This window comes from Apaloderma vittatum, unplaced genomic scaffold (genome assembly GCF_000703405.1).
Source record: "Apaloderma vittatum isolate BGI_N311 unplaced genomic scaffold, ASM70340v1 scaffold77, whole genome shotgun sequence".
In the NCBI taxonomy this organism is placed as follows: domain Eukaryota; kingdom Metazoa; phylum Chordata; class Aves; order Trogoniformes; family Trogonidae; genus Apaloderma; species Apaloderma vittatum.
The window spans coordinates 68,766-82,594 of NW_009725436.1; the positions used below are offsets into that span (position 1 = coordinate 68,766).

Consider the following 13,829-nt stretch of genomic DNA (forward strand, 5'->3'; position numbering starts at 1 on the left):
AAAAGCAGTTGCGTTTTCTTCTTGGTTGAAACCAAGACTCCTAGCTGAAAAGGATTCAGAATTCAAGGCTTGGTCGTATACTCTCATATCGCAAAGAGCCAACATCGTAGACGAGACTTAGTTAGTTTGCCTGTACAATGGGTATATCATATGTCAGGTTATTTCCACACAACAGCCTTGATTAGAGGGGAACTTGTTCTGCCTTTTGTGCTGTTGTCTGGCCATTTCAGTGCAGAGTTTGGCCCTCTGGAACACAGCCTGAGGCGCTTACGCAGGACCACACTTAATTGTGTGCTGTGATGTGACCTGACAGCTCAGTCAGCAGGGCGACGCAATGTGATGTCCCCTTGTCTTAGGAAGAGCAGGAGGAGGAGGCCTCCTCTAGTTACTGGGTTTGTGGAGAAAGCTCCTGAATTTGGCATAGTTTCCTCCCCGCAGCCATATTCACTGGTGAGTGAGTGGTGTGTGAAGATGAAAGGGAGGATAATGGTAACACAAGAGCTTCGGGAGGAGTCAGGGCCATAAACAGTACTGCCAGGAGCCCAGTCCTGTGTCATGGAGAAGGGAGAGATCACAGCAATACAGGTCTATTTGCCCAGGCTCGCTCTGTTGATTTTCTCATTCTGTTTGTTTGTATTGATGTTGTGATATCAGTTACTGGGGACCACATTTTGAATTCCAGACATGTTCTCAGTAGGAATTTATGTGGAAGATAAAAGCAAAGGAAAAAATGGTTTTCATTGTGTTGCTCGTTTAAATAATGTCAAGTCCAGTTTCAGAGGGTGTCCTTCATATCATAAGTGCAAGTCATGAAGAGCAATAATGCATCTTTCATTACAAATACATGAGGACCTGGAAACTAATGGGATCTGACTGAAAATGTGTTTGCCCGGTACCGCAGGACGGGCAGTAGCGCCCTGACTAGCTATCCACAGATGAGCTGTATCAGCAGCAGTCTCCCCGTGGCTGCACAGTGTTTGGAAGCTGATGTACACAGTCAACAAATCCTGAGACTGGCTTTTGACCTAATCAGTTTGTTGGTAGGATTGCCCCCTTCAGGTCATCATTAGGGATGGAATTTACTGAGGAAAGTAGTTGGTCTCAACAAAATAGGCAGGGTGTCCGAGTTTATTAGTCACAGGTATGGAAAAGAAATGTACTTTGTGTCTTTGAGGAATACATACTGAATTTACTGAATTTGTCAATCCTTTCCCTCCTCCCAGCCTTATATCCTGGCAGATGAGTTACGTCGCGAGCTGCCTCCTGAGCAGGCTCAGTACTGCATCAAGAGAATGCCTCCGTACACCGGCCCAGGCTCTGTGCCCGGGGCTCTGGATTACACCTCTTTTTCATCAGCACTGTATGGAGAGAGCGACCTCTGATTCTGTAATTAGCCGTATTCATGGTACACACTAAAAATACCCACTTTATTGCCCAGATTGCTTCTCAAAAGCTTTGACAAGCTGATTTAAAAACGAGTTTTACAAATACAGTAGGTACCGTCAGTGTAAAGTGCTAGTAACTAGTGTATATTAAAGTGTGCAGCACGCTAGATTTCTGCATTGTTGGTTTTAGGTTGTCTGTCCTATACAATGCTAGGAAATACATTAAAATAAACCGCAAGACACTAACTTTGGAAATATCCATTCAGAAAATAGAACGTAAAACCTGAGAACATTGAAACTCACAAAATATTTCTCAATTTTAAAAATGTTTCAATGCCATATGTGCTTCTTTCACAATGTTCATAAAACTATATTAGAAGTCATGCTTTTTTGCTTGCATAGAGCAATATTGTTTTCCTCTAACGATTTCTCGTTTTGTATGCTTCTACTGGTGGAATTTAATAAAAGATCAAAATGCAATTTTTCAGGGAAGAAATATATCAACCAAGTAAACTACTTAATTATGAAAAGAAATCCAGAATGCTCTGCGTTTATCTCTTAAAGAGGGTTTTATTTTATCACAAAGAGTTGTAATATAGGGGGAAAGTCTGATTAAATTGCAGGTTTAGAGTTTTATAAGCAGTCCTTTTCTTTTAGGCCTTTAACTTTTACAGCTGAGGGAGTACAATTTTTATCATCAGACATAATAAGGAAGCTGTTTTGTTTTGAAACCCTCATTCTTGTCTGTGTTGGACAGTCTGTTTCTCAGTTTAAGAAAGTCAGTCCCTTGTATTAGTGGGCAACATTCATCTCCATCCTGCATAATGCAAAATCCCATCTGAGCAAGTTTAGTGCAGTTGTCTTGCAGCTTTAACTGTTCAGTGCTCAAATTCCGGTTTGTCTTGACTTCTGCTGGATCACAGGCAGTTCTGTCTATATTACGTTCCTGTGCGCTAGTTGTTTACTGTTTTGTTTTTTCCATCTTAAGAAATGATAGAGAAGTAAAAGCAGTAACTTTTTTACTTGAATCCTACCGACACTGAGGAAATGCAATGTAATCGAACAGAACCATTTACAAATGGTGACGTGAGCTGTGCAGCCCAGTGCTATTAAAGCAATGATGTGCCTATTAAATAAAGCCTGCTTTTCAAAACCTTATGAGACTCTGTCATTGGCAATCGTCTAGTGGTTCCCTGTGAGAACTGGAAAGATTTCTGTATATTAAAGGAAGTTTCAGTCTGCTAAAAGTAAAAGTTCAAAAGAGCATGCCATGCATTTTTCTAAGCTGTGTTTGTATGAACAACAGTGACATGAAGCTCAGAATGAACGAGACAGAGTTTCCATTTAAGTCACCTGAGCACAGATGTCCCCAGCTTGTCTGTCTCCTGCCTTAAACTGATTTCAGAGAGACTTAGGCACTAATGCTTTTGAAAATGTTGGCCTTAACTTTTCTGTATCTCTCTTTTTCCTTATGCGCAAAAACGCAGATGATAAGTATGCAAAGATGCTTTCACTGACCTTTGCTCTGAAATACATGAAGGGGAAGCTTTAAAAAAAACCTCTCTGCGATTTCAGTCCTAAAGCAGGCATCCTGCAGGTAAGGTGCATGTGGCAGGAGCAATTTCAAAACAAGCCCAGAGGAGATGGGCAATGACCAAATACCTCTTTCTCCTCCACCTTGTGTACAAAGGCCAGGAGAGGACTTGGAGAGATACTAGGACTAGAACTGCATCTCTTACCCTGTTCATGCAGCCCTGCACACAGCCAGAAGCTGCTGCTGCCACTGCTGACGTGGCGCAGTGCCGGCTCTTTTTTCAGATAACAGTGCCCGCACAAACTGAGTTGGGAAGCTCTGCCTGAAAGCAATGGCACTGCCGGCTAAATGACTGCTGGGCAGGCTGAATCCTATTAAAAAATGTATCTGTATATCTCTCATTGTCGCAGTTTAATGCAACTGAAAGAATAAAACACTGAGCTTCCAAACTTGGCACAAAAGCAAGATTTCAGCGCTACGGGCAGGATTATGCTAAAAATTGGCACAGAGACAGTTTATATCTGACACTTCTATCAAGTGTCATTCATGTTTTTTACCTGCTATTTTTATACTGTGATATTCTTCCTTTTTTTTGGTAGCATGGAAGATACTTCTAAACTCGTCTTTAACTAAATGTTCTGATGATCAAAGCATGTGAGATAACATTATCAGTAGAAAGAGAAAAAGACTTTTGCAAATTAATATTTTCATTCCCATATCACGTTTCTAATTTCTAAAGTAGAGTGAACAGAACCAGTGGCAGCTGCAGGGATTAATTGTACTTGCCTAAAAAGTTACACCTTATTCATTACTTTAATTTGTCTTTCACATTAAAAAAAAGATGTATCATAGAATTATTTCTCTCACCATCAATTATTTTTAAGGCAACTAGATTAAATAAGTAAGCTGTGTTATTTTATGCTGAACAGGGTAAAATTCAAGGTTCTTTAAAATATTCTGTGAACAGGTTCCAGGGCTATGGGTTTAACAGGGAGATTTCCTTGTCCTCTAAGTTTCCATTTTTAGTAGGTGGCATTTGTATTTTTCTGTAGAATCACTCTGTTCACACTGGGAATCAATGCAGTGGCATTGTCTGTCTGTGCAATTCTGGCAGCAAACTAGCTTTACTATAAAAAAAAAAGGAGAGTAATGGAGCCTAAGATAATGAATGTACCAATCATAGGGGCCAAATCAAGATTCAACAAGGGAAGGTACAGCATTATTTTGATGGTCATGTGAATGAAGGTTTTAGAATAAATTAAAATTCAAAAACGTCGGTAGCATTTTAAGTCGCTTTAATGGCTATAATGGTCTTTTGTGACTTCACATAGATAGAACAGTTATTTGGAAAACTTCCTGCCAAGATAATCTTGTTTTTCTAGTAATCATTTTCAGTCACTGATCTTCAGAAAGGTGCTGATGCAGGTAGAAAACAGTGTTGTCAGCTCTATGCTACCTTCATATACAGTTTTCCTTTCTTACCTACTGGCTACAAAAGGCTTGAATTGGAGCTGTTCTTAGCAGCTTGTATTTTCACCAGAACATCCTGTTGCTCATTTTCCCCACTTCTTGGAAGAGATCATGCTCTTATTCAGGTTGTTCCTCATATCTGTAGAGAAACTCTCAGTGACGGAGGAAAATAGTTCCTGCTGGCTTTGGAGGGCAAGCAGTTTCCTTTGTTGACTTTGCTGGCTTTTGGCTGGAAGGAATTCTGTAAGGAAGTAATTGTTTGATCATCGCTAATATATGAACAGACCCTCAGGAGCATGCTGTCAGCGTTGGTATCAGCATCAATATTTTTTGTGAGCTTCTACAAACGTTTCCAGTAATATTTGCATGAGAAAACAATACTTAGATAAGAGAAGAATGAAGAACAGTCATTGCCTATTTTCACCAAATCCAAGTCCTTGGTTCTCATCTTCTTCACTGTGCTTCTTGGTGTCATACGGAGTTCTAGACTTGTAAGAGAGGCACAAGCCTGAGGTCAGTCTTCAAAAGAAATAAGGAAAAAAGTCAGTGGAAATCTGATGTACACAAAGGAAGCAGGGAATAATCTGTATGAAAATTACTTATAAAGAAAGATCAGCTCAGTCAAAGAAGAAAGCATACACATCATTTCCATATCTTGAGCACAAAGTAAAAATTATTAGATTGGGCTCTTCATTTATATTACACTAGAAAATTGCATTAAAGCAGCTGTAAGTTTAGCACATTTAGCCTGTGCTTTGAATTCCTGCCTAACTTATTTTTTTACCAGGGAAAATTGCTGAGCAGTCTTTAATTTTATTATGTCAGGATTTATGTCTGGAAAATCTTCTTACTTCTGAAGAGAGTACTAAAGGAGATGGTGCTGCTGTGGCAGAAACATGAGAGTCCTTTATATAAAAAGTACATGAAAGGCTCTTCTCAGAATCAGAAAAATATACTCTGAGATACCAAAAACACTCAAATGTGCAAGACCTACTATAATTACACAGTATAACTTTTGCTTTAACCTTACTGGTCACTAAGGTATTTCTCTCTTGGTAAATATTAACCAGGTTTCAGAGTAACTGCAATCCCTGGTCATTCCCCATGTCCCTCTTCCCCAAGTTTTATGGTTAACAGCCTGTGCACTTACTTGCTTGTGCATCAGTCCATCTTCTCCTTGTATTCAGAGGGCATTTTATGTGAGGAGCCATTTCAACGGTGTAAAGGCTGCACTACAGACAGCTGTTAGTATGTTCTGGTGGGATTCTACTTATTTCAGACCAAATATCTTTGTATATGAAAACTAACTGTTCCAAGCTGGATTTTATTCTACATTACCTTCTTTTTCAATGTGTGATTCCTTTCTAATTTTAAGCCAAGATGTGGGCTGCCACCATAAAGGACAACTCTATCTCTACTTTTTCCATTATCCCATTTCTTTATACATAGAACAGTTCCCTATTTATACATAGAACATGGTTACCATGCTGGCTGGGAATTCATATCCAGGGTGCTAAAAACTAAGATTATCCCCTCCAGCAGCAGCATGTATTTACATTACTTTAAAGTGATTGTGTAGCTGTGGCATTAGGGACCCAGCCACGCGCTTTCACTAAAAGTCCTTTAATACTCACAACAAAAGAACATTTATGTGTGGACAACAATCTTTGAGTTAGGACTACAACTCACTTCCTTTGTAAAGTAGGAGAGCTCCATTAAATGACAAGCCCAGCCTTCTCTGTGTGTGAATTTGACCAGGATTTCATATTCTAAACTTCAAAAGAAATTCCTCTGCCAATATGGGAAATTTCATTGGCATTTGTAATACTGTTTTGCACAAATTTGATTATCAGCATATTGTTTTAATTACCTGAAAAATCAAATATATTGGATGAATGTCATGAGGGGCTAAACGTCCCGAGGTTATTTTAACACCCATCCATCCCTCATTGACTTGCTCCTGGCCATTCTATTTCAAAACTCTGGCTGGTTTATCTGGCCCCAATTCATGGAAGTTTTCTTCCCTTCAATGTACCTGTCTATGCTTTAAGTGAAACATGCCCTCAAGCGCTGTTCTCGGGAGGAGTGGTTATCACCTGTGCGCTCCTGAGCTGGAGCCTTCCAGCTGCATAACGGCTACTTGTGTCAGGTGTAGGCGAGCTCTCGGGGCAGACTGCTGACACAGCGTGACAGAATCACAGAATTGTTGAGGCTGGAAGAACCCTCTGAGATCATCAAGTCCAGCCTATGACCCAACACCACCACATCGGCCAGACCACGGCACTAAGTGCCACATCCACGGCACTAAGTAGCCTTTCCTTAAACACCTCCAGGGACAGTGACTCCACCTCTTCCCTGGGCAGTGCATCCCAATGTCTGATCACCCCCTCCATGAGGAATTGTTTCCTGAGATCCAGCTTAAACCTCCCCTGACGCAGTTTCAGGCCGTACCCTCGTCCTGTCACTGGTTGCCTGGGAGAAGAGCCCGACCCCCACCTGACTGCACCCTCCCTTCAGGCAGTTGTAGAGAGCGATAAGGTCCCCCTGAGTCTCCTCTTCCCCAGGCTAAACACTCCCAGCTCCCTCAGCCTCTCCTCACAGCACTTTCCCTCTAGTCCCTTCACCAGCCTCGTTGCTCTCCTCACAGAGGGTCCTGCTTCAGGTTTCAGCTGGTCTGCTGCTAAGACTGAAGGAAAAGAAATGTTGGTGAAAGTTGCCAGCAAGTTTTGCCTTGATTTTGACTGAACTGTCAACATAGGCACACCAAATCACTGCATTTTTTAAAAAAAATAAAAACCAACAAACACTGCAGAAAAACACAGAATGCCTATATCAAACATCTTGTTCAGACTTCCATCCTGGCAGTTACCAATAGCAGGCACAACAGAAAAGGGTAAAAGCGAGGCAGCGTGTGGCCATGTGTGCCTGGGAGAGTCTCTGAACCACCACTAATTTGTGAGTCAAGAACTTGTGGAACACTGCACACTGATGCAAAAAATATAGGCTGTTTCCTGCTAAAGCAGTATCTTCTCTGAGAGCTCTTTTTGCATTTCTCTCAGTAGGACCTACTGTTAATATTCTCCAGCAAGCTATCGGATATGCTTGAAAAAAAGGTTTACTGCTTGTTCTTTTATCTTTTGCAAACTGTTCCTCAAAGTCTTTTTGGTTTCCCATATTATCTGTTTACACTTAATCTGACAGAATTTATAATCCTATTTTCCTCCTATGGACACGATGCCAACTTTCTGAAGGATGCTTGCAAAATGCACGCAATCCAAGACAGAGGAAATCCTAGCTCCCATGAGATAAAAAAAAAAGCTAGAAAACCCCAGCCACAGTTTTAACAAACTCTTCAGCAAACCTGATTATTTAAATGAAAATCAAACATGCAGTAATGTCTGGTGGCTGTGTGGGTTAAGCACAATGAATATGTATGGCAGACAATGCTGCCAGGCACTATATCCCTCAGGTCCCATCTACTGACATTGTGATAAACCAAAGACACAGAGCTGGACTTGTGCAGTGTGCTGCATAACAGTCTTGCTGTTATTTGTGCATCATCTAGGGACAGCACTCTGTGACAGTCCTAACTTCTAGCTTCGTTATTTGCTAACAGAAGGTGACAAAGCCTGATTTGCCACTGCAAGATCACAGAATCATAGAATGGCCTAGGCTGGAAGGGACCTTAGAGATCATCTAATCCAACCTCCCTGTCATGGGCAGGGATGCCTCTCAACTAGATCAGGCTACTCATAGGATCATAGAAAAGATGGCAAGCAACTGTACTGTCTGGCAAACACTTCTGCCACTTGGAAATAATAACTGTGCCATTATCTAAAGCAACTTGTGGAAGAATGGGCTGAAATGTTACTATTTTGATATGTGAATAAAAATGTACAAATATCATTATGTTCTTTAGCTAATTTACTATGTTTCATTTTTTCCCATTTTTCATTTGAATATAGTTGCATATGCACTTGTAAGAAGCTGAAATTATGCTCGTGACAAAAAGACAAACGTAAACTTTATAAAAGAAAAAAGACAACACATTTTTAACACTTTTCATTCTTCTCCTTAACAGTCAGTACATTTCTATCAGCCATCTAAGTTTAAAAAGATTGGCCACAGTAGCACTCCAAATTAAATATTTTGATTATGCAAAATCCTGCCTTCCATCAAAGATTAGTAACTATCCTTTTCATTTTATTTAAGCATGAAGAAATGAAAACATTCATTTATGATTGCTCCCAGCTGACAGCCCTGCCACTTTCCCTCTTTTGGAAGCTTGCGCAGATTTTTTGTAAGGCTCCTTATTTCTTCAAGCCAGACCAAGAACGCAGATGGCCCAGTAGGCTTTATTTGCAGAGGACAACTGGAATAGCTATAGTGGAATAAGTATTCTGCCAAAGTCCTTTTGGAATAGCTCCTTATGGCAACGAGCAGCTCAGTCATTTCCCCTTTTTATAATGGTGCCACTTAACTGAAGCAGTACTCTGCAGACAGGATTGCCTTTAGCAATGGCCATTTGTTTGCCTTTTCTTGTGAGTGTTACTGTCTCTTTTCACATTACTTTTCCTTCTAACCCTCTTTCTGTGACTGCCCTTTTCCCACTTCTAACAGCTGCCCTTTAGAGCTTAAATGTTCCTGACAGGAGACATTAACTTAAATCTAGTTTAATGACCTCAAGGCTCCCTTGAATCAGGTTTTTGAAGGAAGACACTTTATTTCTACTTGATCAGAATGTAGTTATTCTTTATTTGCACTAAGGCAATAAATAAAGTATTATTCCCTTTGATTTAATGCAATATCTTTAGCTTTATCTGCTATTCCTGGAGTACATATTAGACCCTTCAATACACAGGAATGATAGTAGGACTCTCCAGCCACCAGGCTGGAACGACATTTGTGTACCACATGCAAAATAAAAATACAAACCACAGATTACCTCACCCACACTTCCTGGCATCAAAATCCAGATGAGTTTAGCTTTACACAGCTGGGAGCACTGCAGGAAGCTCTCCAGTGCCATTCACACATTGTATGACCTGTGCATGTCCCCTTCCTCTGCCCTGTTGTGCTACATCAGCTGTGTTGTGCTACCAGGATGCACATGGCTGCATTACTTGGCTACATCTGTACTTACACGTTGGCAAAACCTTTCTACAATCCTACACATTTTCATAGATCTCAAGCTGTGTTGATCGAACACAAACTGATGTGCTTGCCAGGTGAAGTGGGATCCCATTGATAGCACACAGGCAGCAAAAGTATGCCCAGGGTTTGTGCTCTTGATAGTCCCCCTCAACTTCTTGTGTCTCTGAGCTAGTCTGTCTGCAACAGATGCATTTAACTCAGGCCCTCAGCCTTGCTCCTTGCTTGAGCTACATTGTATGTGTTCTACGTCTTGCCTAGTCTGTGAGACTTCCTGGCTTGACCTTGGCCTTGTCTCATGACTACAGATTGTCCAGTGATCACTGGGCTGGGGCCTGAACCTGGCAGCATCACCAGAACTGCTCCTCTTGTTTGGGTACTGCAGGACCATCTCCTTGCCTGTGAGGTTACTGCTCCTGCCTGCCTTGCTGTCACCCTCACGCCTACTCTGTCACCATGACCTTCCAGTTCTCCTTCACAGGGTGAGCCCTTCAGCCTCAACTGCTTTTTGAGGCATCATCTGTTGAATGGAGAACTTCATAAATGGCTTGCTCTAGCCCGTCAGCTTGTGGATGTCTGGCAACACAGGCAAGAAGGTCTGCCAGCACGTAAGAGAACAGGAGTTATCTTCAGAAACCTGTTTCTAGAACCAGTCCAGACTGATCCAGGGCAGATGTTGTCCTGTCCTGGGCAGGGGCAGTGCAGCTCAGACTTCACTTGACCATGCTAATGGGGAGAAAGAAGCTGAGAGCCTCATGCACATCCCTGGCAAAATGTTTTCTAGCTTTCTGAGTTCAGTGTTGAGCAGGTTTTCCTCAGTGCACACCTTTAGCTGCATGTAACCTGGCCCTGTTTCCCCACTTCCCATGCTGTCACAGGGCAGCTGGTAAGCCTTGCTCTCTCTTCTGAGACACCAGAAAGGTGTGTACTGAAGGTTTTAAAAATTTCTCCAAAATATCATAATCATACGAAGCCCATAATAAATTGTAAGCAGTTGACACAGTTTGCTTTGTACAACAGTACAAATGAGTTGTAAGACTACACCCCCTATTCTATTTCCAGTCCTCTTCATGCCTGCGTTTCAGCCTTTCTAGGCATTTATACATTTTTTAATCAACACAGATTCTCTAAAGAAATGCAAAAGGTTATATTCGATTCACTTCAGTGTGTTTGTCTTCACCATGATGGTGACTTTGGGCTTTTTTTAAAGTAGTGAAGTTAAAAATCTGTTCTATGGTAAGTAGAATAAATTTGTTGATACTCCTCTAAGCTGTGTACACTTAATAAGCTCTTTTGGCATTTAGAGCATGCTTTGAATTCATCTTGAAACAATCAGTTTTCGTTTGGTTTCTGGTAATATTTTGATCCTGGAATAGAAAGGTTAACATCGTAACTTGAGTTAAATGGAACTAAAAATGTCTATTTGGATCACCAAGAAACCACCTTCTAAATTGTGAGGCTAGAAAATTAATTATTAAATAGAAATTGTAATTCTTAAGCACGGAGGGAATTCTGAAAATAAAAACCAAGTAATGTAACTTGGTCATCTGAAATAGGGCAAGAATCCAGCTGCAGCAAAATAGCACAAGTGGTAAGTAACCTTATAGAACAGAGTGCCAAGAGCTCTGCTCTAAAATCAGACTAATCTGTTTTCTCTTTCAGGTTTCTGCATGGTGCTATGAATGCTTCACTTGGATATAATCCTCTGAAATACAACTGTTCCTTAGTAACATGAATAATCCCACTGTTCTTGTTTAAATAAGGATTACTTATGTGAATAGCCCATTTGGAATTGCATTCTCAGGAGTAAAGGCAGATAACAGGAGAATGAAAGGCACATTTTTGTAATGACTATTATGGAGGTGTCTAAAACACACCCCCAAAAGCTAGAAGAGTGTGCTAAACCCCAGTGTTTGATCTTACAGATGCATATGGTGAGAGTAACATCTGAATACATGGGTGTGCAAGTGGAGTAACTAACTTGTGAATCAGATCCTTGGCACTGGAAACAAAAATCAAAATATGAAGACAGCTTTGCTTCTAATACTACCTGGTTTTAAAAGATCTGTGAGAGTTTAGCTGGGTAAAGTGGTAGTTTGAAAATACCTTAAAATATACTTGAAATACTGTAACTCGAATTGCCTTAAACTTTTTTTTTTTTTTGCTAAGGACATTAATTTGGATTTATAGTTTAATCCTGTTGCAATTAGGAAGAGGTTAGCTTCACTGAAGCACCAGCTAAAACCACCTTCAGAAACCAGGATTCTCATGAATGATACTATGTCTTCAACTGATGTTTAAATAGGACTAATCCCTAACAGTGTTAAGGTCAGGTTTCTCGGATGTGGTAATGATGGCACCTTTGTGTTCTCCCTTCCTTTACTGCATTGCTCCAGCAACTCTAAGCTGCTCATGGTGTTCCTCTGTATTTTGACAGCCTAACTTAATAAAATTAGAACAACACTCCGTAAGACAAAGAAAAAGCACTTTTCAATCTTAAGAGCATGCTCACTGAAATCCTTGAAGGTTTCCTGCAAACACATCATGTATTAGAACTTCTCAAAGAAATAGTTCAAAAACCTTTGTAACTGCAGGTGTGTGGCAGCCTCAGGATAGGGACACGCACTGGGACCCTTAGGTCTGCGCAGTACTGTCACCATTGAAACGGAAGCAAGAAAAGAGACCTGAGATCCTCTAACATTGCAAAACATATTAAGACTGAAGTTCTGTGTTGATACTCCTTTGCTGGGTAATCTGCTTTGATAACTGCTGCCCTTCACTTCTAAATCCTCTTCCTTTCACTCTCTGATCTTGCCTTGGTTGTGCTCATTCAGTTGTCTGTACCACTGCAGTTTCTGGAGCAGATTAAACACGGTCTGAGGCTGGCCAGCTGCTGCCCTCTCTTTCTGTTGCTGCAAACTGGAAACCATGCAGCCACGGATGAATTGGATCACAGACCTGTTCCCAGTGAAAATTGACCTTTAAAGAAGAATTATATTCAAAGGCTAGCACCCACACAAGGAAAGGCATGGAACTATGAGGGTGTTGCAGGGTGGGATTTGGGACTGACTTTTCGCAGCAGCGCACAGTCAAACTGGCTTAAACTGGTTGTGAAACTGGAGAGTAAATGGGATAGGTGAAATTAGCCTCTTTGAAAGCACCTTCAAATTTCCAGCCTTTTTTTTTTTCCCCCACTGACCTACTTTGCAGCAGTTACACAAACAACTGCATCAGCATGAGCAAGGACGTGCTGAGCTGTGGTACAAAGATCTGTCGCCACAAAGCAACTGTGGAGACAGTGAGCTTTTTAACCTGAATTGTTGCCAGAGAAAATTTTCATAGTGTTATGTGGTGTGACAAAAAGATTGGAAGTTGTCCAAACACCAAGCAAGGAAATACATAGCCTAAAATCTCTTTTACAAATGGTTCTCAAGGCATTACCATCTCTGTAATATATGCAGATTATGCACACATGGAATAAAATTAAACACTCTCTAGGAGTACCTGACCTTTGGTTTTGTTTAGTTCTGTTATTCCACTTCTGTTGTTAGGCTTTTAAAGTTCACGGGTTTCCAGACCATCGTATCTGGAATTTTGGGACATCAGGGGAAGCTGGGGCTGACTACTGCAGTGGTTTGCCGAGAGGCAAGGTCTGCTCTCCAGCATTGGAATGACTAACACTCTAAATGAGAGCTATGCTGACTGCTGGCAAGCGAGCATTAGCTACACACAGTGCAGTGCTTGTGAGGCTCCTCTGCAGCTCTGACAGGCACGTTATCTCCTTTAAAATGTGAGTCCTCAGATAAGAATTTCAAAGGATGTATACTCAGAAGTAAAACCCTTGTGTCAAAATAAAGCTCATATTATTTGTTTTGTTCCGCTGGCAAGCAAATCATACCTTAGTTTGCTCAATTCCTTTAGTTTCCAGGTTTACATGCCGGTAACATCGATCCATCCATCCATCACTGGCAAGTCCCACGCCCAGTTTACGTAAAGTGTATTTGCATCTGTTTCCTCTCAACATTAAGTTAGTCTTTAACTGCAACACAAGTGCTGGCATTTGAAAAGCTTTTTCGCCCTCATCCCAAATGAGGGGACAACTCATTTCACTCTGTCCGGCCTGGTGGCAAAATCACCTCCCAGGAGCTACGGCGGCATCTAAAGGCATCGGTATTTATCGTCAAGGAGAGTTGGTTAGAAGACCCATCCAGCCCTAAGCTTAACAGCTGCCGTCCTCAGGCTGCAAGAGGAGAGCAAACCAGCTCCTCGGGTGGGTATTCCCCCTGCTA

General features: G+C 41.2%; 1 protein-coding gene across 5 annotated transcripts in view; it reads left to right on the forward strand.

The window, feature by feature from the left end:
* LOC104276522 (alpha-actinin-2) overlaps positions 1–1,685 on the forward strand; it is a 70,449-nt gene extending 68,764 nt beyond the window's left edge. For 2 of the 5 annotated variants that reach the window (XM_009872881.1, XM_009872880.1), the window contains one exon: positions 1,224–1,613. In XM_009872881.1, coding sequence (XP_009871183.1) covers positions 1,224–1,382 — 159 coding nt within the window. In that variant the 3' untranslated portion in view covers positions 1,383–1,613. Of the gene's footprint in view, positions 1–1,223 lie in introns of all 5 variants that reach the window. The other 3 variants (XM_009872883.1, XM_009872884.1, XM_009872882.1) reach the window with 2 other exon arrangements.
* The last annotated feature ends 12,144 nt before the right edge of the window (positions 1,686–13,829 follow it).